Below are 26,235 nucleotides of genomic sequence, written 5' to 3'. Positions count from 1 at the left end.
TTGATTTTTGTTTCGGCGACTGAATCGTCGATGGGCCGGCAAATATTTGTTGTCGAGTAGTGTTGAATACTCATATTAACATGATTATTGATTTAATTTAGGAATTGTATATAAATATCTTTGACCAAGTTTAATTGTCAATGAGAATGCACCCCAGCACTGGGCGCGCGCGGCGGCTTTGATGTTAGCGGCTACAAGCCAGGCAGCTGCAGAAAAATTGCCGCACGCGTTCAGCGTACGGCTTTTCGTTTTTGATTTTACAAATGACAAAGCAACTTTTAATGATTATTAATGGAATTATCGGATATTTATAATTCAATATGTATTGATTCTTCTGTGGAAAATAAAAATTGTATTTTACTTAAAATTGTATTTTACTTACTCATGCTATATATTTCCAGTCCTATATATTACACCTTTAGTTTATATTATAGGACCTTTGGCTTATATACTGTTACCTTAACTTTGTTATCTCTCAGGATATATTGTTAACTACATGTGCTTGTGTTAATCCTTTGAACACTCTTTTACTATACCCAGTGGAGTATCATTGCCTCGGAACACAGGCCGACATTATATCCTCAAAGAACGATTACAGCAATTGAAATTCCTCATCTGGCTAAAGGCCAGAAAATCGCACAGTTTCAGAAGGTTTTCTTAGCGGCTACAGCAACCCTTAAACCTGAACAGCAGCTTGCATGTTTACCAGTTTATATTCACCGGACTGAGGGAGAGAAGCAGCTCGCATTCACCGCATCAGAAGAGGAAGATGTGAAAACAGCTTTTAAGTTCCTTGAAGATCTCATTGATGGCCCACTGCACCATGTCAGTTCACCGAAAGCATGACATTTTTCAACTTGCTGCCGGTTAATACTTCGATGGATGGGATACGGTCTTATTTCTTCCAACTGGACGAGTTAGCCAGGCGTGCTAAGATCCCATCTGATGTCTTCATCATGCGGTTTCTGACAAACGTACCCGGGGGGAAGAAGCTGTTTGAGTGTAAGAAAGATAAAATCAAAAGCGAACTAGATGCAGCCGGTGTAGCCAGCTTTTTCAAAGACTGTATGGAAAAGCTTCAAAAGAATTCAGCAAGTTCAGAGGCTTCGACTAGTGAAACATTTGCGTTCCCGGTAGAGCAAGAAGAGCAGGTACCTCAATGGGCTCGGGAGTTACTGAAGGAGGTGGATCAGCTTCGTTCACGGTTAGAAGTGACAGATGAGGAGGATACTGAAATGTATGCTGTCCAGTCAGATCGTAAGTTTGAAAAAAAAGACAGACCAATATGTGATATCTGTAAGAAGACAGGTCACCTTAAAGCAACATGTTATCAAAGAGTCTGTAGCTGTTGTGGTGGAAAAGGACACGATGAGGAGAGTTGCCCCTCCAAGAGAACCTCTAGGAATAAGAAGTTCCCTCCAAAGCGGAACAACCATGACAAAAGATGACTATATGACAGCAAAGTTGAAGGACAGATTGAGTTAGGTGAGAGCTGGCATCCTAGACAGTTTCTTGTAGATAGTGGGGCAGAAATCTCTATCATTTCTACTAATAAAGTGCTGATTGAAAATGGGAGCAGTACTTCCGTGCAGGGGATTGGGGGCAGACAGTTGATTGGTCCGAAGACACAATACAACATAAGATTCTCCTCTGACAAAAGCCAGAACTACAGGGTATGGCTGCACGAAACCAACCTTAGTACCAACCAAGAAATGGTTATCTTGGGTAGAGATTTCTTAAGTCAATTTTCCAGCACTGAGTTTGATTGGAAGAATTCAAAGGTTCGTTTGGGAGAGAAATGGATATTCTTTCTAAATGCTGACAAGGGAGGACATGACATTAACCCGAACTTGCCATCTGGGGCAAGAGAGAAACTCTGCAGTATTTTGGAAAGTTTCCCAGAGGTGTTTGCTAAAAATCCAAGAGCACCCAGGTGCAGTTCTGCTACCACACACGAAATAAAGAGTATCAATGACCGCCCAATTAGGAGCAAAATAAGGAGAATTCCAGCAAAATGGTCAAAGGAGATTGACACACAGGTCACAGAAATGATAGAACATGATATCATAGAACCATCTTCCTCACCTTTCAACAGTAATCCCCTACTGGTCTCGAAGGATGACAATTCAAAACGATTTGTTGTCGATTTCAGAATGGTTAATCGTAACACGGTGCAGGATACTTACCCTTTGCCCACTGTTGAGGAGCTGGTAGATGAGGCCTTTGGGTGTACCCTCTTTTCTCAGCTGGATTTGGCAAGTGGCTACTGGACAGTGCCAATCTCTGATAGTCATCGTAACAAAACAGCATTAAGTATACCCCGGGGAAAGTATCAGTTTAAGAGAATGCCGTTTGGATTGAAGAATGCACAGGCAACGTTTCAGAGGTGTATGGACAAGATTGTAGAGGAGTGCAAGGAAAAGGGTGCAACCGGCCTAGATGCGTATGTTGACAACCTGATTGTGTGCTCCACATCCATGGAAGAACATATCAATACCCTTGAGATCCTGCTGCAAGTGCTGGAGAGCAACAACATGTCACTGAGAAGGGACAAGTGTGAGTTTGCGTACCAAGAGATCCAATTTTTAGGATTCAGGATAGATGGGAAAACCCTGAAACCAGGAACCAAAAACATGGCTAAGATTAAAGAATTCCCGGCTCCCACTACAAGGAAAGAGTTACAAAGCTTCTTGGGCTTAGCCAATTACAATCGCAGATTTATTGATGGGTACTCTGTGATATGTTCCCCGTTGAATCGCCTAACATCGTCAAAGGTCCCATTTGTTTGGACAAGTCAAGAACAAGCTGCATTTAACAAGTTAAAGACCACCTTTCATGCTGCTCTTTCGCTGTTCATACCAGATTGGTCTAAGCCATTTGTGATAAGAACAGATGCTTCTAAGATTGCAGTGGGGAGTGTGCTTGGGCAGTATGATGGGGATGGTTCGTTCAAACCCATTGGTTATCACTCCGAGACCCTTAACCAGAAGAATACAAAGAACTGGTCTGCTACAGAGCGAGAACTTTATGGTATCATAAGTGCTAGCAGAAAGTGGAAAGCTTTTTGCTATGAAAAGATCACGTTCTATTCGGATCATGAGCCACTGAGGAACATTCATAGACAGAAAGATCCCAGAGGGAAAATCGGCCGTTGGATATTAGAGTTAGAGAATCTTGATTACTGCATCAAGTACTTGAAGGGAGCGGACAACCAGGAAGCAGATTACTTGAGCAGAATAATGGGGAGTGATGCCCCATCAGAAGACCCTTCAGTGTTTGTGTTAGGGGAGAATCTGCTCCGAGAGGCTCAGATGAGAGACAAAGATATTGCTGAAGCAATAGAATCACTCCGTCAGGACAAGATCGTGGATAAAGGCTTATTCAGGAAATTCTTGAACCTGAAAGTCTCTAATAACCTACTATGCAAAGGCTCCCGAGTCATTGTACCTCAGGGGATTGCCCCAAAGATCATCCAAGAATACCACGGACAAGGCCACCCAGGAATCGATAATACCTGCCTGATGCTATCTGAAAGGTTCTATTGGAGGGGTATGAGAAAACAAGTGGAGTCCTTTGTTTCTAACTGTAGAACATGTACACAGTGCAAACATGGACCTAAGCCTAAAGCACCAGTGCAGGATCATAGAGAGGTTGAGAAGATCTTCGAGATGATTTCTATGGATCTAGCATCCATGCCTGTGTCCAGGAGAGGCAACGGAAGCTTTCTTTTGGTGACAGATATATTTACTAAGCTGATGACAGCAATAGCTTTACCTAATGCACGGGCTGAGACAGTCGTGGACGCATTATGGTGCAGATGGTTCAGCTACTATGGGCTTCCTAAATTACTGCAATCAGATCAGGGAAGTAATGTCGATGGCACCAAAGTTAGACAACTGTGTGAAGAATTTGCAATCAAAAAGCTCCGATCTTCTACATATCATCCAGCTGGTAATGGCAGTGCAGAAAGAGCTATTGGGTCCCTCAAAACAATTTTGCGATCTATGTGTCTATCTAGAGGCATCCCTATTACTTAATGGGATGAGCTCCTGCCAGAAGCTATATTGATGTTTAATAACACTCAAAACAAATCTTCGAAATTCTCTCCTTTCGAGGCTGCTTACGGAGTGTCAGCAAACTTGCCAATCGACAATAGGTTGGGTGTTAATCAAAAAGAAGCTCAAGACACACGGTTGGTTAGGCAAAACATCCCTCTCAACAAGCAGGAGTCTCGACTAAGCTATCAGAAACAGGCTAACAAGACTACTAACGTCAACGAATACCAGGTCGGGGACTGGGTTCTTCTAAAAAGAAACCATGGTGAATATCCCAAGATGAATCCAATATGGGATGAAATTTTCCAGATCTCCAAGAAGATTGGAAAAAACTGCTGGGGAATTGTAAACTTCGTTTCCGGCAAATCCAAGGTAGTTCATCACGACCAGATTCAGCCTGCAGGCACGAAGCAGGATGCCTCTATGGTTATGGGTAGCTCAGTTCCGGTACAAAACCCTCAGGCACCAGCAGGAAAAGTTTATGTTGATAACAGCCTCCCTCAGCGTAACTTACCACTGATAGATCGGCAACAATTTGCGAACAATGTTTTCAACATGCCAACGAGTGCAGTATTTGCCCCATCAGCTCCACAGCTGGCACCATCATCCCCACCTACAGAACCCTCAACAACTACAACCACCAGATCAGGGAGGGTAGTCAGGCCCCCAAATAGACTAATCGACCAGTTATAGGTCACACAATTTATAAATTTATAAACTTGAATATGTTATTGAAAGGATACAATTTTATTATTGAATGGAAAGATAAAACAGATTTATCATTGAAATTTATATTTTTCTACGAATTTGCTAATTTTAAGTCAATTTTTATAAATAAGTTATTTTGACTATTGAATTCCCATGCGCATGGGTTATTTGTATTTTTTAATTTATTTGAGAATTTAATCCTGGGAGACTTTATTATATCTATTTCATATAAATATTGAGCACTTATAGGATCTTATAAAGTTTTTATGCATTCACTTTGAAGGGAGGTAGATTTTTTTTAAAGGGGAGAGTAATGTCAGGCTATATATTTCCAGTCCTATATATTACACCTTTAGTTTATATTATAGGACCTTTGGCTTATATACTGTTACCTTAACTTTGTTATCTCTCAGGATATATTGTTAACTACATGTGCTTGTGTTAATCCTTTGAACACTCTTTTACTATACCCAGTGGAGTATCATTGCCTCGGAACACAGGCCGACAATACTAAAAGCTTTGTTTTTTTCTCGATTAGGTTCATAATAATTTACAAATCAAATTGTACAGCAAACAGCACAGAACTATGAGCCAAGCAACTTGTTCCAAATTGTGAGAGTATATAACGCAGCTAAGACTAGATTGTGCGTGCTGGTATGCGAATATAAGGGATGCCATAACTTCTAGATCATTATTATGTGTGCTTGAAACTGATTGTTAGCTTGATTTTGCGTTCAGGTATATCATTATATTGAATATTATATTAACATGCGTATATAGAAACATCGGATTACAATTATCTGCTGGAACTTGGTGGCCATTTTTTTTCCAGTTTTATTTGTCATATATTCCCCATATTAAAGTATTAGGGCTGAACAACAATAACTCCAAATTAGATTACGTTTTCACACATGGAGTCAGCTCAACCGGTTTATAGCGTTAGAACTAGCCAGGTTGATAAGATTTGCAATGCTAAGAAAAACACTTATCGCTTTACGTGGGTACAGAGGAAAGAAGATGGACAGCAATCATAAGACCCCTCTATCAGAAGTTTCATACAACCTCATCCCTGCCCCTATGATGGAGTAAATTAATATGTTTTTCAAAATTTTGTGTATATAATTTTGTGTATATTTTGTTTGTTTCAAGTTCAAAAATATTGGTAATGATGGACCATTTCCGTTACTATGTATTGTGCTCTGCCGTATGCATCACTTGATTTAATTGAATGTATATATTGTTTGAAGTTTGAAGGTTACATAGGTTGCAGAGCTGAGTTGGATCATTATTGAAAACATGAATATCAGGAATTTCAGAAGAGTCCAATCTAGCAGTATTTATCTATCGTTGGGCAGGTTCTCAGTGTTATCAGTTGTCTCAATGTCCATCTAAAATTATGTTCACATCAGAGAAAATTGTCTGTGACTTTTCCGCAGATTCTGGTCGTTCACATATTACGTTATCACTGAAATTGTCCATAAAGTGATAAGTGAACGACACCTTGGCCTTAGCCTCCTTCATGTGACAACAGTCCTTACAGTTATTAAACATAATTATTCATATTATTATATCTCAACTTATCATCTTTTAATTTCGTGGTACAGTGTTTGACAATATATTTCAAACAATATACACATAATATCTCAATGACCCTACATAAAATGAAACCTTTAAAAATGCAATATATTCCCTAACTAAAATATTAGCAGAAACATTTCAAATTCACCCTTGACCTTGTGGCTCCAAATCAAATCGAGACTCTCTAAATCTACAAAGTTCTTTCTCACCCCTCTGTCTCCTCGGAGAGAAAATTGTTCTAAGGATGCTAGGTGGCCTAGTGGTTAGAGCATCCACCTTCTGCGCAGAAGGTTCAGGGTTCGAATCCAAGTGTCACTTAGTCTAGGGAGTAAATAAGGATCCATTGGATCTATGCGATCTCCTCGGTCGACTCAGCTGAATGATAGGAAACTTAATTGAGGGTTAAGTGAGGAGGGGTACCTGTTAAAAGTTCAAAAAACTTCCTAGGATATGTATACCCCTTCAGTGCATACTGTAAACATAGTACTATTAGTATTAACTATCAACTATTACATACATACATACATGTTACATGGTAAGGTCTCTCCTCCTAGTCGTTGGAGTGGCCTGCATCACACACATCGCGTTGGCGGCGTAACATATGTCTCCACTGTACTCGGTTGGTAGCCAAAGCTTCTGTTGTGTCGTTGTCGATGTTTTCAACACCTGTAAACTTAGCAGCATCTTCGAGTACGCAGGACTTCCAGTTCTTACGGGGTCTGCCCCTTGACCTCTTTCCATAGTTTGGCTTCCAGTTCAACAGAATCCTCGGTAGTCTAGAGTCTGGCATTCTAACTACATGTCCATACCAACGTAGCCTGGCAGCACTGATGAAAGTCTCAACTGACTTGATGCCAGCCCTCCTAAGAACTTCGTCGTTGGTTACATGAAAGAACCATTTAATCCTAAGGATCCTTCTCAAGGAGGTTTGATGGAAAACCTCGAAACCCCGTTTCATCTGCTTTTTGGTGGTGTTCCAGACTTCAGCTCCATACAACAAGATGGTGAGGACAGCAGCCCTATAGATCCTGATCTTGGTTAGAGTCTTTATAGTTCTGCTATTCCAAATGTTCCAGAGCTGATGAAAGGTGCCATTAGCCTTCTGGATACGGACATCCAGGTCTCTGTTGATTGTCCCATCCCCACTAATAGTTGCACCCAGGTAGACAAAGTTGCTAACCTGCTCGACGGGTTCACCCTCAACCGACAGCTCAATACAATCATCCTTGATGATTGTATTGATAAATACAATCATCAAGGATGATAAATTAAATTTATTTAAGTTTGCTCTCTAATCCTCTTGATGATTAAATTATGTTTTAAGTCCTATTTCATGTGTTATTTCTGACTTTGTGAAAACATGGATTTATGTGATTTCATTCGTGTGAGGTGTCAGGCATACTACCACAGTACTAATATGTGCATGCAGTGTGTGACCAAATTTTTAAACAATGAACTGTGAAGAGACAAATCTTCGTTTGTGAGTAAAAGGGTGAGGGATAAATTTGCATTATATCCTTCAAGATTGGGAAAATTGAAATCGTCTTGTGCTATACAAAGTAGCCATAACTCAGCAAGAGTAGAAAGAGGAATATAATATGAGTTACAGGAAATGTTTATATAGCAATCAAACTCAGGTACACCAGCTGTGGATGGAAACTGGGCAGATTGGGGTCAATGGAGCACATGTATCTGTGAAGAAGCAAATTCAGCCACAGGCACTTGGTCTAGCTCCCGAACTTGCACTAATCCTTCTCCTTCCTGTGGAGGAAGTTCCTGCTCTGGAGACTCTAAACGGACCGAAAGTTGTACCAAGGATTGCACTTCTGGTGCAGTGGGCAATTATCTTGTTATATCACTAGATTCTGTAATTTATATTATCATTATTTCATAATTTTCTTATTCCCTGAAAGAATCTTCATAAGTTACTAAAGATACAGAACAATGCTGCTTGATTTATCTTTGGTCTTTTCGGATATGTGAACCTATCATACTTTAGCTTAAAAATCCTCATATAAATGATATTTTATAAATTGAGGAGATGCTCATTAAATGGGGAACACTGACCAATCAAACCACTTTTTTTTTTCAGCCGACTGTACAACACTGATTCCAATATTGAGCATAGGACATATATTGATAGATCCTGACCTACCCATTGAGAACGAGATGGACCTTACTCTTAGTTGCAAGGACAATAATTACTACCTGATGGGCAGCAGCTCCTACACTTGTGAAAACGGAACTTTAACAATCCCAGAGGACCTAGATGAGCCTACTTGCGTTAGAAGTAAGTTGAATATTTGAGATTCTTCTCTTTTGTCTATCAGGATCAGGTATCTGAATATAAGCAGCTTGTTCAAATTGCACTGTAAATTATCTAGAACAACAACCTTTAATCAATAATTATCAGTGCCGTACTGGACTGGGTGGTCTAACTGGAACTACCACCAATGTAAACACATGACCGTGGAGGAAGGTGACCTGAAAGGAAACTACTCAGATTGCTCTGTGCTACTAAATAGAACTTGTAACCTAGAGGTTGAGGAGAGAACTTGCGGTGGTGCTGCTGAAAAAATACAAGAGTGTCCTGATGTTTGTAATTCAGGTTTTAGCAATGGTTATGCCTATTATAGTGCAATTGTTCTGGTTTGGATTTTGAAGATTTTTGTATTATCTTTTACTGCTTGACGATTTTGTTTCCAGCTAAAGTTCCTAGCCATTGTATAGCCAGGGCCCAGGAGCAACAACTAACGAGGTGTTCAAACTAACTTTAGTTCAACTTTTTAGATCGTTATTATAACATTTCAACCTGTTTTAATTTTTGAGTGTTCTTATATTACTGAGTATAGCAGAAAAATTTTTATTTGAAAACAAATCATACTATGTGTGGGCATTTTTTAGACTATTTTTAAGTCTTGTTGTACAACATTTTACTGTAGTAATTATAAGACTATTTAACTTTTGTAATAGTTAAAAAAGTTAAATAGTCAAATAATTGGCATTTGGTTTTGTATTGTGTTATTATTGTAGTTGTTGTTGTCAAAGTAGAAGGCTGGCAATTTTTTTAGGGACTCTTCAAGGTCTGTAGATCGAAAAAAATGTATCTACGCTTCTGCACATCGTAGAGACTTTTTGGATAGGCTTAGATTATCCTCATTGGCCATATTTATATACTTGAACTTATGAAGAGACATTATATATATATGCCAAAAAATGCCCAATTTTTGAGTTACTGGCAAAAAACTGATTTGGTCACACGTAGACCCAATTTTGCGAATAATAATAATATAAACTGCAATGAAAAACATTCATCCACAAACTTCTAGTACTAATATAGTAAGATGCTGAGATTATATTATAGGTTCATATGACATATATGGGCATGGCCAAAAGGGTGATTTTCCCAGTAATTTTTGGCTCGGAATTTTTGTCGTTCTATAGAGGAGGCCCAACAAAGATTTTCAGCCTTCTACTATGAATGGCAGGTCAATGTGCATGAATGACCAAACTATAGTAATTATAAGAATATTTAACATTGATTTATCATTGACATTAATTGTCAAACTGAACTGCCGAATTTTTATCATGTAATTTAGATAGTTTTTTTTCTTCATAAAGATGCAATTTTTATTATAAAGATACAATCTGTCTTTTATTACTTGTATGTGTTGTGTTGAAGCGTGTTATAAATAAAAGAATTCGTTTATTTGATTTATAAGTTTCATCACAAAAACCATCATGTTACATTACTGCCTTACGAAACTTTCTCAGCAGGCTCCAATTAATTGAGAAAAAACAATTATTGTTTCAAAACATTATCACTTTATTCAATAAACAGATATGAGCAACCCAGTCCAAGTGATAATATTATGGATGGGAATTGGTTTAGCCTCCAGTAATATCTTGGAGTTGGGACCTGAGTTTGGTGACCAGTCCCAGTTGGAGGAACCACACTTGGTCATGTTTTATGCTCCTTGGTGTGGACACTGTAAATCTCTTCATCCAATTTGGTTAGTACACTAGTACTGTGTTAGTACACTAGTACTGTGTTTGTGTTGATTATGTTAAAGTTTAATATTGATTACAAAATTAATCTCGTTTCGTAAAAGGTATCTCATCAAAATAATCTAGTGAGTTCATGTGTTCATAGTTCATTCTCTCAGCTGCTTGTAGTATAGCACTTAACTAGTTAGTTGAGCTCTATGATAAAGTAGCACTTCCCTAGGTATGAGTTGGGTAACAAATTATCACGACATCCTGTAACTGTGGCAAGAATAGATGCTACATTGTATAGAAGTGCAGCTGAAACATATAATGTTAGGGGCTTTCCTACCATCAGATTGATAGGAAAAGACAGAGCTCTTGATTTCGTTGGAGATCGAACAGCGGTTTGTAATTTAGTTTGTTCTTTAATTCAAACACAGATCCAAGTCCCAAGATATTTAAATTCAGACCTGATTTTAAATCCAATACTTACTTAGTATATATTTTCAAGCATAATATAAGTTATCTTTTATTTCAGTATTCATGATATTTTCTGGGATGACTAGTTCAATCACTGCTGAGTATAAGTTTTATCTTAAAAGCGGTGTTATTAAATTTCAATTTATTATTATTATTATTAATGAACTATGAATATAATCATCATTCCAGGAAGCATTACACGATTTTGCAATAAAAGGATCGAGACCTCTGCTTCCCAGGGTCGGTAGCCTGGGAAAGTTGAGGGATCTACAGAGATCAGACGATGTTGTGTTTCTATCTGTGGGTACAACTGATGACACTAGGAAATGCCTCACTTTGGTTGCCCCCCAGACTGTCCATGAAACAATTATTGCAGAGGTTAATTTGTTGTATTTAGTGATTAATTAATCCCTAATTAAGAATGTTAACCCCTAATTTAATTAGTTATTAAGAATGTTAACCCTTAATTTAATTAAGTAATTAGTAACTAAGAATGTTTTGAGGTTGCTTTGCTTGATCTCATAGTTTCTTAATTTAGTTGTTCAACGTAATAACCTTATTCATTAAATTTCTTAAAATCAAGGTCTCAAATCACTTTATTGCCCTCGAAATTTAATGTAAGCAACAAATTATTTGTCAGGTAACTAACGATGCTGTTGTAAAAGTAGACAAGGAATCTAAAGTTCAGTATATTAATGAAAATACTGAAAAGAGGGTTGATCTCAGCATTTCAAAGAGTTCTGGAGTCATAGTTCTTAAGGATGAAAAAGTATGTGAAGTATTATATAATACATTATACGGCAGTATCCAGATAGCCCGACCCCTGTTCACGAACAGGTGTTCGTGAACAGTTATACACTATAATATGCAATATGACCGCTTCATTACGCTTGGATACTGCCCATTATACATGTATATTATTTAAATATTTAGTTCGAACAATGGAACATTTGAATAATTGTATTTTTGCAGATCCAACAAGTTCAGTTTATGGTATAAATATCCATCACCAATAATAAATATTATAATATGTTATTTAAATAATATTTAATAAAATAATAAATTGTATTTTGACTTATTTTTCACGCAATAATCCTTACAGGTATTTGAGTATACGGATTCACTGGATGATTGTTTGCAGTTAGTAGATTGGATCAAGTCAGAAAGGTTTTCAGCATTCCAAGTTGGATCATACCCTGTGATTCACCCTCTACTCTTTTTGAAGTATAAAATAGGTTGGTTCCATTTTTAATAGCCACGATTTTAAACTAAACCTATGTATAACCCGTTTAATTACTTCATTCTCAAATTTAAACTTATGGAGTAAAATAGCTAAAATTTAATTCCTCAGCATTTTATTACGGTGATGACGAAGGTAGGATATCAGAAATGAAACAGTTAGCATCAGAGCGGGGCTCTGTTCCTGGAAATTTCTACTTTGTTCAAGTCAGCAAAGCAGAGTTTATTGAGAACCTCATAAGTGCCTTCGCAGAGGTACTTTTAAATGCATATTATATTTGGTATCTGGAATTGTTTCTTGTATTAAAAGCTGATCTGTCAATGATGCAGTCCGAGACAAAGTCTTATAAATAAAGATCATCAAGTAGAATAATACCCATCATGTATCATTGCCATTAATTTCAACTGATCTGGAAATACCCTCAACATTACACTATCCCAGGTAGGAAGTATCATAGTATACGAGCCAGGCACCGAGATCTACTCCTATTCAAGTGACCCACACAAACCAATAAAGGAGAGTGTTGAGGAGTTTACTAATACTAGAACCCAGCTTTATGGAGGAACTGGTTTCTTGGCTGGCACTAAAAAGGTGAAGATTTATTATAGGGGAATACAAGTTTTAAAATCTTAGATTCAATTAATGTACTTCGTGTAGAAAATCACTAGTTATTATGATATCAAGCTGTTTAGTGTTTATAAACACTGGATAAAAATACCGATTAAAGATCTAATTTGACGATCCTATTCTTTTAACAAACTCTAAATTAAACTAATTAATTATAATTAAACTAATGTTCTTCTAATTTCAGGTGTGGTACAGGATAGCTTCAAACGTTCTCCCCCTCTTCTACGATCATCCGTTTATAATGGGAATAGTGATAATGGTACCCATAGGTTAGTAACTAGTAGTAGTAGTGGTAGTAGTAGTATAGGTTAGTAACTACTAACTAGTGGTAGTAGTGGTAGTAGTAGTATAGGTTAGTAACTAGTAGTAGCAGTGGTAGTAGTGGTAGTAGTAGTATAGGTTAGTAACTAGTAGTAGCAGTGGTAGTAGTGGTAGTAGTAGTATAGGTTAGTAACTAGTAGTAGTTATAGTAGTAGTAGTAATGGTACCCATAGGTTAGTAACTAGTAGTAGTTATAGTAGTAGTAGTAGTAGTTGTAGTAGTAGTAGTATAGGTTAGTAACTAGTAGTAGTAGTGGTAGTAGTAGTAGTAATGGTACCCATAGGTTAGTAACTACCTTATCGGACCTTATTTGGACGGACATTACATGAACGGACATAATTGTGAACGGACATTAATATGAACGCTCGAAGGCATTCAAAACCATCAAAAATCCGAATTTTTTTCAATTTTTTGACGTTTTAAAAAAATTTCAGCAAGTGATTTTTTAATCCATTTTTATACAGTAAGTAAGAAAAGCAGTCATTAAGCAGTAAAAATGTTAAAATATGTGTACATGATCAGTGTCTAATATCACATATCATCTTCATTAAATGGGTTTTCTAGCTTTGTGGAAACCTTTTTTTATCAAACTACCCCGGTCCTGCATTTCATTGTTAACTTTTACAAGCCATTCGGCGTGAAGTGGTTTTATCTTAGACAACTTTAGGTCCTTAACATCACGTGGAGCTTTCCTAGCACTGTTTCATTACCTCCCCTCAGTAATATGAACTATAACAACGTCGGACCAGACGGACAATGTCCTTGGCAACACAATTTACCGTAATATCTAGAGGCTGGAACAAGTTTGTCATGTTGGCGGGGACTAACTCATGAACTATGTTGTTGAGTGCCATAATTTCGTTGACTTTTTTCCGCCAAGTGACCCTTGAAAACATCATTTACTAGTAGAGTTTTCTGTGCCTCCGGCAGACCAAGGAGAACCTTTCCGTCGTTAACTTACGGCACAATAAAGAAATGGAAAAATTTTTGAAAAAATTTCAACGGACTTTAACTTGGACGGACATTAATTGAACGGACTTTATTTGAACGGACATTAAGATGAACGCTAGGGCCTCCAGCGTTCAAGTAATGTCCGTCCAAATAAGGTCCGATAAGGTAGTAGTAGTTATAGTAGTAGTGGTAGTAGTAGTATAGGTTAGTAACTAGTAGTAGTAGTGGTAGTAGTAGTGGTAATATATATGGTACCCTTAGGTCATGACAGTAATCCTACAGACTTTAACCAATGTTTAAATGAATATAAACTCGCAATTTTTCCCATGCAGGCTTAATACTGCTGTGCTGCTGCGATGAACAGAGGAGTAAAGATGATCCTATTCGCCAAGTCAGGTCAAGTGAGAGTCACATGGATCTCCTCTGGGCGGACCAAAGGTTGGTGAAGCCTTTTTTAGGCTCTAGAAGCACTTGTTACTAATAGTTATCATTTTCTAAAGCACTTGTTACTAATACTATCAGTTTCTAAATGATTACTCGAAATTTAATTAGGGTAATTGTTTTTAAATCTTTAGATACCTTAAGCATCTTAAATGACGATTTTTCGGTTGGTTCAGGAATTTATCTTACCGCTCTTGTTCTTTAGCGATGCGAAGAAAGAAGAAGAATATGAGGAGGAAAATAAAGAAGTTAGAGGACATGACGGGGAAGAAGAAGCTGAAAGTGAAGAACAAGCTGAGGAGAAAGACGAAGAACTTAAAAAGGAAGAATAAATTAACTAAATAAATATAAACTAATTTGCGACTGTCTAAGTTGACAGTTTGCAACGTTCTGGAACCTTTGAAAGTTTTGCTTTTAGACTGACTTTTTAGAACCTTTCATTCAATTAGCAAAGAACAGATCATCCAGTCTGGGACGAGAGTGAGTTGCTTGGCGACGGTATAACCAGCGAGTTGCTTGGCGACGGTATAACCAAACATTTTAAACGATGGTGTATGGCTCCTGAATATCATTACCTGCCTACAACTACTACATTAATCACTTAGAATTTATGTAAAACATTTAAATATTAGCCTTTATTGCCATTAACAGATTTTAGGATGGGGATTGTTTATTGTTTATTTTTCATACTTTTTATTTTGAGTTTTGAGTGCTGTAAAGAATTCATTGAGTTGCGAATTCCGAATTAGGTTTAGATTTTAGATCCATCTTTGCCTTCCGAAATATTTTCGTAGACCGTGTAGTGTAGTGTTTCTATTTCATGCGATACACTACATTATGTTTTCTCAGTGATATTATCTTATATATGAAGTAAGTTATTTAATGCAATTGAATAACTTTTACAATGATTATTGTGTTCAATTCTTCAGTTCCATATTTGTTTTGTTTTGTGCTATACATTATATCATATTTTGTAATCTTTTCAATTTGTTCTTGTTGTAATTACTATCTTTGTTTATTATATTTCAAGTCTGTTTTAAGAATTTACCGAAAGAATTCGTACCCATGTTAGTTACGAAATTATGATATCTTAAAATACCCCCGTTCACATAAAGATTCATTCGAAAGAACTGCATAATGTTCACTCATTTAAAAACCAAACATTTGTCAGGAAATGTCACTTCTTGTACGCAATTTGGGAAGGATTGTTTCTCGATCAAATCGTATTCTTAGTCAGGTAACGAACTCAAATCTTTGTTCGAGCTAGAGAATTAGCCTATTTTCCAAGCATACAAAATTTACAATTTAAAGCATATTGTGTTATTATACATTGTGCTTTGATTAGTTCAACCCATAACAACCCATAACAACCCATAACGTTTAATATGAGGTCTCATGAAGTTACTCCCCAGAAACGATGCATCCAAACATCAACAGCAGCATCAGGGGGAGGCGGGGAATACAGCGAGCTTAGTGACTACAATCTCTACCTCTGGGATAGGCCCTCTGGTAAGAGTGATTAATTAATTAATGTTTTAATTATTTATAATTATAATTTATTATTGCCAGCTACTCAAAAGATTCAATGAGTTTTTTGAATTACCAATTAAATAATATATTGTTAATAGAAAAGATTGAACGGAAATAATTTTGGAGAAGAATTTAATATAAGTGATATCATGTACAAACATTAATCAATCAAACAAATCAAAAATAATTGCAAACAAATTAAATATTTTTCGCAGATCATATTATTCTCATATTAAACATACAAAATAACCTCATAAATATTTATGAGGTTGACGTTTTATGCAAAATAATCAACTTAAAAATGTAGTTTTAATCTAGTGTAACATCCAGACAGGAACATGTTATTTGTGAGTCGCATTGTTGTGATGTTTCTGATGAAAATTTCCGACGATTCTGTACCGAAGTTTTTATAACTTTCATCTCTATCATTTTAACTTCATGATTGCCATCATCGGTATTAATGGTGTTTCGGTTCTCTTTCGAACAAATTCTTACAACTTTTTCGTAAAATCTTCCCAGAAGCACTGCAAAGAAATCGTTATAAAGTACAGGGTTGATGACAGAGTTGATTGGAAGGAAGACTATAGAGATCAGAGCATAGTAGCTAGTTGCGTCTATAATGGCCCCAGAATGTAGGCTAGAAGCTATGGTGACCGGTAGCCAGCAGAGGAAGTCTGTCCCGATGATTAGGGATATCTTTCGCTGTAATCTTCTGTTCCTTTTCCTGATCTTATGTCCTGTTTTCTTCTGAGTAAGCACTTTGGAAGTGGTTTTGGCCCCGATATTGATGAAGATGTAACATACGGAGATTATTGCAAAGCAAATCATGTTCATTGATATGACAACCCATGCATAAATTCGTTGGGGATCGTCTGCTTTAACAAAGAATTTGAAAAGACAAACCCCTTCATTACCGTAGAATCTCAGTCTCTTTCTACCAAGCACATTTACTCCATAATATTTGGAAAACATACCATCAACTAGATCATTAATTATCCTCCATTTAAGATTTTTCTCCTTTATTTTTCCATAATACTCTTGCAGGAGATCAAGATGGATTTCTTTTCCAGGAGATCCGATAAAAAGTTTTACTGAAGGGTCATAGGTCATACCATTGACAAAGAAGTCTTCAAATTTAGGCATCAAAGGGACTACAGCTATAGCAATAGACATCAGAACGATAACCATTGTAATTAAACAAATGTTCCGAATAGCAGACCTTGAGACTTCACTACTGATCCGTGCCCCATTTTGTATTTCCTTCAGCCTTGTTATGCCAAGAGTTGTCATGGATAATAGGGACATTTCGTAACCAATTGTGCTGATAACACCAATTAAGGTACAATGAACACTTGATAGCCAATTCAGTTGTTCAAAGCAGTAGCTACTCCCATAGATTATCGTGTCCATAACCGCAATATGAAATAAATACACTCCAATCAACAGATCTCCCACATTAATGAGAAGTATCAGCATCTTATTGTTAAGAGCCGCCTTTGACATTTCTTTATTAAAGTCTGTCGAAGTTAGGTAAACCGAAATCATGTTCAGAGTAATTGCTGCCACAGACATACACCAACAAACAATCTTAAGAAATGGGCTCTGTATGATTTCTCTGCCACAGTCAGAGTTACATTCGTCCGAGAAGTCTAGACAGTCAATCTCTCCATCGCACTTTTCAGTAATTGGGATCACCTGCTCTTTTGATTCACATAAAAACACATTGGTACAGTGTTGTTCGTCAGAACCATCTCCACAATCATCTACCACATTGCAAACTTTATCATAGTTCAAGCAAACGTTATTGTCACAACGGAAAAAGTCATTTTTGTATTTCTTTCCTGATTTGATTACAAATGAAAGAAAATTATTGTCAGCTACTGTGTATATTCTTTTGGAATATTGCTGAGGGCAAGAATCGTACTGTATCTTGTTTTTTAAAGGGCAAATCGAATCTTCACAAAACCCTGCGCAACTCAGTATTAGGTAAATTTCTCCGAAAGTATAGTCACAGTTAATAGTTTTATTAGGGCGGACAACTGACGGAAAGGTTTTGACTCCGAAGACGTCAAGCCCCAAAAGGTTGACTTCACTGCTAACACATTGGTTTGCTAGTTCCTGCAGACTCTCAAGACCAGGCAAACAATACAGTAACATTTTCACTGTTCCAGCTGATTTGTTTACAGTCATGGCATTGTCAAATGTTTGACTGATCATATGCGATATCTCACACATTCTCCTTTCGTTGCCACAGGTATCAATCCCGTCACAGAGATCTTTGAACTCTACGAAAGCTACCTGGCTATGCTTACAAAGAAAAACCTCCTTGCACAGTTCATCGACTGAAACTACATATCGTTTAGTCGCACCAATGCCACAAGTTTGCCACCCATCCTCCTCATCAATTCCGTCTAAACAGTCCTCCACCCCATCTCTCACCCATTTCAAGGGTATTTCCAGTGCCTGCTCGTGCTTATAGGCTCTGTAACATACCTTCTCCGACATGGAGAAACAGATAACCAGTTTCTCGTCAGCCCCATCAGGACAATCCTTAATGCCATCACACAGTCGGTGTTTATGTACCTCACAAGTGAGAGATACATTTTCACAAACCTGGTCTATTCCGTTGTCGCATAGTGTCGGAACTCTTTGCTCGCCATGGCACACAACAAATTTAGATACGGTTGACCGATGACCTCCGATATCGCAGATCACTCTCGAACGGCTTGTATCCGTACAGTTGGTTTGATCCAGGAAGTTAGCACAAATTGGATCAATATATAGTGTATTTGTGATCATGCTAACTGCCAACGGAGCACTGCACCTCGTATTATTCAAAATGGGAACAAGCAAAAATGTTGGTCTTATGTGAGTTTGTATTTTAGAGTTCTTTGAACATTTCTTTAGTCTGGGCAAAGTGTCAAGGTTTGGACAGTTCAGTTCATCATCATCGTTTTTGCAAAGATAAGAGGGATACCCATTGCACACTTCACTCGGTTTGATATATTTGATTACTTGTTCCCAGCCAAGGCAGTACATACCGTACAGATAACCGCCACAGAAAGCTTCGTCCTCGCACATGTAGTGCCCATCACACCGTCCATTACATACCGCAGTTTTGCTAACTTTTAGGCCGCTTCTTAACTGAACTATACTCTCAGTTTCGGTTTTAGCAGCACAGAAGTTTTCTGGTAGATTGAGATTAGCACATGAGCCTTGTGAATACATAGAATTATATTCATTGACAATTATATTATCTGATATTATATAACAGATCATGTCCGGTGAAGCTGTTATGGCAGGAGTGCCGCCCCCAAAAATCGAGAAATTATTATCAATTTCACAGACATATTCGTCACAAAGTGCAGCAGCGTTTATTGTTAACGTGTGCGAAGTTTTGATGCCACAATATTGATAGAACTTAGGGTCGTTGTTACAGATTGAGCTGAATGTTGCTAACTCATTTACATAGCTATAGGCTTCGAAAGGCTTCGATATGTAGATCGTTTCAGAATAGGGGCATTGAAATACTGTGGAGCCTAAATCTTCCATGCAAACTCTTTTAAGGAATTTATTTCTCTCCACGATTGTACAGGCACCCTCAAACGGACCGCAAAACAACTGATTGTAACGCTGATCAAGGATAAGTGGGGTTGTTGGATTTAATCTGATTCGGTACGAGGAGTAAGCAGTGTCATTATGATCCACAGAACAGGAAACGTCTTCTAATATAAAACGATGATCAGTCGTGTCATGAAATGGTTTTTGATACTCGAAAAAACTGTATGCAAAATTGTACCCCATCGTTTGGCAAATGAAGTTCACCAGACAGTCTTGATTGACTCCTTCAATAACATCAAATAAGACAGGTCCCGAATATTTGCCAACCTGAACGAACAATAAACCGAATCCATTCTTTGCTTGTGCTCCCTCGCCGTTTAGCAAGTAGAATATTTCCTTACCTGAGTGAATATTTTTTGAATGTTCACCTCAACCAAGTAGTTCAGATAAGTTGCTGATGCGAGATACAAATCCGAAAACGGAAAGAGACGATACTGTTTAGTCAAATTTGGGCTACAACAAATTATATAAAACATTTACCGATCTTGCGTAACAGATATCAAATTTTTTGAATAATTTATATAAAATATGGGCTGTAAAAAGACTCAATAACTATTTTAAGTTTTATTTTTACCTTGCATCTCAAAATTGGGATATTTTCTGTCTTCACTGTCTTCGCTGTCATCGCTGGATGGGGATGCCTTGACTTTGATCTCTCTCATTTGAATACACCCTTCTTTTTGATATCCTTCCTCGTCATGTCTCACTTTCAGCATCACTTCGTCTCCACACTTCTGAGCACATGGTATAGTGTACGTCTGACTTTCCACTGTCTTTCTTTTGCTTATCTCTAGTACGCCACAGAGACTTTCGGTTCCTGTTTTAGAGTTGACTACAAACACATGTGCATCCTGCATACGAAGTTGTTTTATGTAGTTATTTTCCAACTGCATGATAACGACCTCAGAGAAGCAGTAGACATCATCAAAGTTCATTTTGTACCAATGATCAGTGTCATAGGAACAAATAGTGATTGAACTTGTTGATTTTACACCGTCAATAGCCAGACTTGCAGTGGATGTTTCAAATGTGCTGCTTTGAGACACTGATATCGGCTCAATTTGTGACACAGCTGAAAATATGGTTAAGTGAGTTCTGGAAAAATAGAATGATACATTTTAAATAATGCTAAACTTTAATAACCTTACTGAGATTTGTTGCAATGAATCGTATAGGTGTGCTCTTTCAAAGAACTAACTATCCTTGCTCCGGTTTAGAAATGATTCTTGAGGGAAAAAAGGGTAAGTTTTTTAAATATGTACCAGGATCCGTGCTAATGACAATTCTTGCCAAGATTGAGGAAACCAGAAGTTGAGAAATCATCCTTTCGTCATTTAAATCATACTCTATCCGGGAAGGTTAAGTAAACAATAAGCGTTAGAAACGAGAAGAAGTGTTAAAAAGTGTTAAATATCCAGGTAAGGATTAAAATCAAAAGGTAAGCATGCCGAACAGAGCTGCTTTACAATTTACATAGAGCCTGCATCCCCGCCGCTGAATTAACACAATCGCTGGATTTTCAGCTTGCCTAGAAAAGAAACACACCTCACAAAGGAGCCGTAGTTTTTAAATGTCGGAGCAGAAATCTTGAAAACAAAAGACAGCTACCAAAGTTGTCCATGCTGCAGTCAAAACACAAACGTTGGGGCTTATTTCTCAGTCCCTGAGTGCCCCGTTGAAATAATTCTCTACGATATAATGGCTTGCTATTACCACTTATTCGAGGAATACATCAAATCAAATAATATCTTGCAATTTCGATGATGTTCATTTTTCGAATAAACCGTCATTGTACTATTGTAGCGTTTTTTATGTACTTTTAATGATTGGAACCTGGTTTTTTGACGATTTTTCGAGGTCCAAGATTTTAAAAATCGAATCATAAAAATGTTTAAATGCCTATCTCAAAATTTTGCCTGGAGAATGAAGAATCTCTTCTAAATGATCCTTAGAACATATATCCTAAAAGTTTGAGGGTGATTGCTCAAAAAATGTAGGAGAAGATAGATTTTTAGACTCGATTTTCAGGGCACGCGATCAAAAATCGCTCGCGCAATACAATTACACACAAGCCCTGACCTTTTCCCGGCGATAATTTCGGCTAGATAATTTTTCTAGCGGATTAAAAGCATCTGATAGATATCACTCCCCTCTAGTCTATCAGAAACAACTAAAAAGTCAATTTTGAGAAACTTTCCATGAAGACCCCCACTTAAGTTGTTACATTCTATCTAGTTTGGTGAAAAAATTGTGATTATCCAGAAATGGCTGGCTGAGATTCAGACAGAGGCAAATTTCATATCTTTACCATGACCCGAGAACCAATTAAAAGTGTTCTCTTAGCCATCTCGTAAAAATATAATTATCAGTTTATCATCAGTATCTCATTATAGCTGAGTAATTCATCAGGATTAATGTTCCTTCCAATGAATGACTTGTCTCTCTGGGTCCCATGTCTATAAATAACTGTAATTAGAACAGGTGGGCATGCTAGGTAATTTCTTATATTATGTGAGATTATAGTGGTACAATAATTGGGTGGGCGACAATTGACCCCCCGACAATTGACCCCCCGACAATTGACCCCCCAACAATTGACCCCCCGACAATTGACCCCCCGACAATTGACTCCCCGACAATATAATATAAAACCTCAACCTAACCCTGACCCAGGACCCTGACCCAGGATCCTGATCCAGAACCCTGACCCTGACCCTGACCCTGACCCTGACCCTGACCCTGACCCTGACCCTGACCCTGACCCTGACCCTGACCCTGACCCTAACCCTGACCCTAACCCTTACCCTTACTTTGACCCAGGACCCTAACCCAGGACCCTAACCCAGGACCCTAACTTTAAACCTAACCCTAACCCTGACCCAGGATCCTGATCCAGGACCCTGACCCTAACCCGATCAATTGACCCCAGTGTAATTACATGGGGGGTCAATTGTCGGGGGGTCAATTGTCGTACTAAACTCTAGATTTCGCGACAATTGACCCCTGTGTAATTACATAGGGGTGAATTGTCGGGGGGTCAATTGTCGGGGGGTCAATTGTCGGGGGGTCAATTGTCGGGGGGTCAATTGTCGCGGTACCCAATAATTCTAGGTGACTTGAAAATAGTTTTCCGGGTCGAACTTATTTTGAAATTATCTGAATTACTAGGTATCGATTGAAATTCTTGAAGTAACAATTAGAATGTGTTTCTCAATATAAATTAAAATTGGGATAACAGTAAAGCTAGAGTGAACATTAAAAACTTAACTACTTTGTCGCGAGTAATACAAACACGTTACTGTTCTAATCCAACGAATTGCACTTACCCCAAATGTTACATGTTAAACTAACAGTGATCTTATTGCAGGATTAGACTAACAGTGACCTTATTGCAGGATTAAACTAACAGTGACCTTATTACAGGATTTGAGGACGGCCCTCGTCCCCACAAGGAGTATGCGTGGGAGAGAATGGCAAATGCCACCGATATTGAAGACTACTACATCGCAATGAGTATTGGAATTCTCCTGGCCTTGTGCTATGGACTCTTTAAATCTCAACGAAAATTAGTGTAAGTTATAATATATATTTATATCAAATACTGTATCAAATACTGTATATATAATGTATATTTATATCAAATACCACGTTTCTGCCTCCTCTTATCAGCGCATCACAAACTGCAACTGTTTTAAAATTATTGCCATGATTAAAATTCTATATTCTGGGTAGGCGGCTTCCTGTCTAAAAATAACTTTGCAGGGGCGGAGACGAGGTTGTGAAACTAGCAGAGGAGCGGATAGCTAGTGGAATTCTCGTAGATTTGTTCCCCGATCAGAAGGAACATAAAATATACGTCAACAACCGAGAAATGTTCCCTGATCACGACCCCCATACCTACGATCCTACTGCAGACAGGGACTATTTCTGGATCCAATAAGAATATATTATTTATTTTTCAATAATATATTGAAAATGAACATTGATGATATATATGTTGATTTAGCTAAAGTTTTCCGATAAGTTGTTGGCTGATTTGAAGCTCAATTAATGTGATATTTTGAACCGGGCTGATTCACTGAAGGAGTTGGGCTCTATTTATTATTAAACACTACTTTAGATTAGTGCCTGAAGAGTGATCTTCTATTCGGTAGTTAAAAGCTTAAATTATTGGTGAGAAGTGTTAGTGGTTGAATGAGAGTTGCGATAGTATCTGTAAATATTTTCCTTCGTAACTAATCTTTGAGGGAAAATTAAAGGATTTATATATGTCTCCCAATTAAAACTAGAGTATAACACATCAAAAGTTCCTTTCCTATTATGATTTTTACGATTTTTGAAAACTTGTTCAAATGATGCAGTTTTGCATCCGACGTTAACTGTTAGGGTTTCATCACCAATTCGCCATTTCCATCCTTTTCTCGAATTAGTGTGGAAGGTAATTATTATTATCAATAGAAAATGCGAGGCAGCTGCGATCTGCTGTATTATATCTTGCACATGTAAATAATTTTCTAATTTCAATAGATACGAGAAACATTGTGCAAAACTAATTTCCTGAATTCTTACATATTCAAGGGAGCTGAGATCCAAAATTAATGAGCCACATTAATCTAATTTGCATTCTTCTGCAATAAAGTTACACAGTCTTACCGAATATATTCTAATATTCGTGCCGTTTTAAAAATTTTGATTAGATCAAAAAAGTCATGATACTTGAACTTTACTCGATCCCGATAAAATTTTGGACATTTCCCAACGTTATCCATCTAATAACTTAATTCAAAAGTTGATGAGTCAGTATTTTCTACCTCCAAAAATGTTTGTGTTCGGATCAATGGTGAAATTTTCAGGGGCTCAGTAAATAGAAGCTATTCAATTGTAGTATTTGTAGTAAATCTTTCAAAGTACGAAATATCTCTTTAAAAGAGCATCCTAGGCACCTTATAGATATCAAAACGCATAAAAAAGAAAACAAAAACATCAACCATCTTCTAACTTCTTCCACTCCTCCCTATCTAAAGCTAAAAATCTAAGGTCTTCGAAATCAGTCAAATTCTTAAGTCTAATATCAAGATTTCTACTAGTCAAGTCTTTTCTAATAACATCTAATAAGTTTAAACATGGTCTACCCCGTCTCCCTTCCATAAAAATATCAGAATTTATAGCAAATAACATAGAGTTGTATGCTGGTGAGTCTTCCTGTCCTCTTAAGATATGTCCTAACATTCTCCATCGAAACTTAGAGACTCTCACAGACAAGGGAGTGACATAACAACGAGCATAGAGTGCCTCATTAGAAATAACCCCAGTAGGCCATCTGATGTTGAGGATTCTTCGGAGGTGTTTGCGATGAGCAATATCAAGTTCATTCAACGAAGCTAGTGGTGCAGCCCAGGAGTTGCAGTTGTAGAGTAGAATAGAGACTACTTGTGCCTCGTAGATTTTGATCTTTCTTCGGACTGAAATCTTGCTCTTCATCCAAACTTCATCCAAAATAGCTATTCAATAGTTTATTAAATTTATCTATAAATATAATAAATCAAATGTACATTGATAAATCCTATCTCTTACAGGTAGAGTTTGATGTGGAGTGTTTCAAACCTAACCAGCGCTAGAACTCCTATCCTCCGGCAGCTTAACCCGCTACTAAACCCGCAACTAAACCCGCAACTATTTCAACATGCACGCTGTCTCACTACTTTACCTGATATACCCCACGATGGTAATAAATCGAGACTTAAGATACTAATTCCAAGTTACTATAAAGCTGTGCAGAATCTTATTGGACCAAATGGAAAGAACATCAAAAAAATTGCGTTCAAGTCAAAAACAAAAATCAAGATGTCACGATTTAATGATCATTTTCCTGGGACTAGAGATAGAGTTTTAATGGTGGAAGGATCTAAAAGCAATGTTATAGGAGCTGTGGGGGAGATAAATGAACTGTTGAGGAATGTGGAATTACCTTCAGAGAATTTACTGGCGGAAGAAGGACTTCCTGATAGAAAAAATACTGATAAATATAAAATGTTAAGACGTAATTTGAATGGTATCAGATTTGTGTTGCCCTTTAGCATATGTGGTAAACTAATTGGTCCTGGTGGAGCAAATGTCAGTAAATTACAGACAGAACACTGTTTAAATATACATTCTTTTGCACACTTAGAACAAGCTCATGTTGATCTTAATGAAACATTTGTCTCCTTTCAAGGGGCGAAAGAGAATCTTCAAAAAGCATCTGAAATGGTTTTAGACTGCCTTGATATCAAAACTCGTCACACATTGAGTGACAATTTTTCATACCAAGAGTTCAATAAACAACCCAAATTGCCTCTTAACTTCAGAACTAAAATTCTTATTCCAGGCTATGCTGTTGGAACATTCTTCGAGCATGGTGCAAAAAGTGTTCACGATGTCATGTCAGAGTTGAAATGCCACATTAAAGTATCGAGCCCTGGGAATGAATTTCCTGGAACCATTGATGCTGTCATACTGATTGAAGGGAGAAAAGAAAATTTTGCGAAAGTGGCCAGAAAGGTGAGAAAGACCCAGGAAATTGTAAAGATACCGGAAGCATTTAGAGACAAAGAATGGGCAGAGAATAGGTGCAGAGAATTAAGAATACTGGTTCCACTTGATTGGGGAACATGCCTTATTGCGAATAATGGCGAAAAAATGAAAGACATTATGGAG

General features: G+C 37.5%; 3 protein-coding genes and 1 long non-coding RNA gene across 6 annotated transcripts in view; all 4 read left to right on the top strand.

The window, feature by feature from the left end:
• LOC134819750 (uncharacterized) overlaps positions 1-23,976 on the top strand; it is a 55,053-nt gene extending 31,077 nt beyond the window's left edge. Inside the window, exons 2-5 of the mRNA XM_063829879.1 lie at positions 15,560-15,625; positions 15,801-15,897; positions 22,963-23,110; positions 23,302-23,976. Of these exons, the coding sequence (XP_063685949.1) occupies positions 15,563-15,625; positions 15,801-15,897; positions 22,963-23,110; positions 23,302-23,479 (486 nt within the window). The 5' untranslated portion in view covers positions 15,560-15,562 and the 3' untranslated portion in view covers positions 23,480-23,976. The remainder of the gene's footprint in view (positions 1-15,559; positions 15,626-15,800; positions 15,898-22,962; positions 23,111-23,301) is intronic.
• Positions 1-26,235, top strand: part of LOC134819748 (26S proteasome non-ATPase regulatory subunit 6-like) — a 37,341-nt gene that overhangs the window by 5,006 nt on the left and 6,100 nt on the right. The window lies entirely within an intron of this gene.
• Positions 5,647-10,042, top strand: LOC134819937 (uncharacterized). Of its 2 annotated transcripts, none has more exons than XR_010160821.1 (4): positions 5,647-5,848; positions 7,979-8,170; positions 8,434-8,631; positions 8,755-10,042. It is a non-coding gene; the product is annotated as an uncharacterized LOC134819937 (long non-coding RNA). The 2 variants fall into 2 exon arrangements; XR_010160820.1 differs by having other exon boundaries at positions 7,979-8,208.
• On the top strand, positions 10,187-15,390 carry LOC134819220 (protein disulfide-isomerase tmx3a-like). The gene is made up of 10 exons (XM_063829032.1): positions 10,187-10,354; positions 10,570-10,732; positions 10,998-11,186; positions 11,449-11,577; positions 11,911-12,043; positions 12,160-12,302; positions 12,490-12,639; positions 12,860-12,944; positions 14,280-14,385; positions 14,594-15,390. The coding sequence occupies exons 1-10, from the start codon at positions 10,218-10,220 to the stop codon at positions 14,718-14,720; spliced, it is 1,362 nt and encodes a 453-aa protein (XP_063685102.1). The 5' UTR covers positions 10,187-10,217; the 3' UTR covers positions 14,721-15,390.

Source organism: Bolinopsis microptera, chromosome 8 (assembly GCF_026151205.1).
Source record: "Bolinopsis microptera isolate Bmic1 chromosome 8, MBARI_Bmic_1.0, whole genome shotgun sequence".
NCBI classification, from domain to species: Eukaryota; Metazoa; Ctenophora; class Tentaculata; order Lobata; family Bolinopsidae; genus Bolinopsis; species Bolinopsis microptera.
The sequence above is the reverse complement of the archived record's forward strand: the minus strand, read 5'-3'. Positions and strand labels throughout refer to the sequence as shown.

Coding starts and splice junctions, on each gene's coding strand:
- LOC134819220 (XM_063829032.1), top strand. CDS start 10,218: ATGGGAATTGGTTTAGCCTCCAGTAATATCTTGGAGTTGGGACCTGAG. Junction 12,303..12,489: donor TCATAAGTGCCTTCGCAGAG/GTACTTTTAAAT, acceptor ACACTATCCCAG/GTAGGAAGTATCATAGTATA. Junction 14,386..14,593: donor CTCCTCTGGGCGGACCAAAG/GTTGGTGAAGCC, acceptor CTTGTTCTTTAG/CGATGCGAAGAAAGAAGAAG.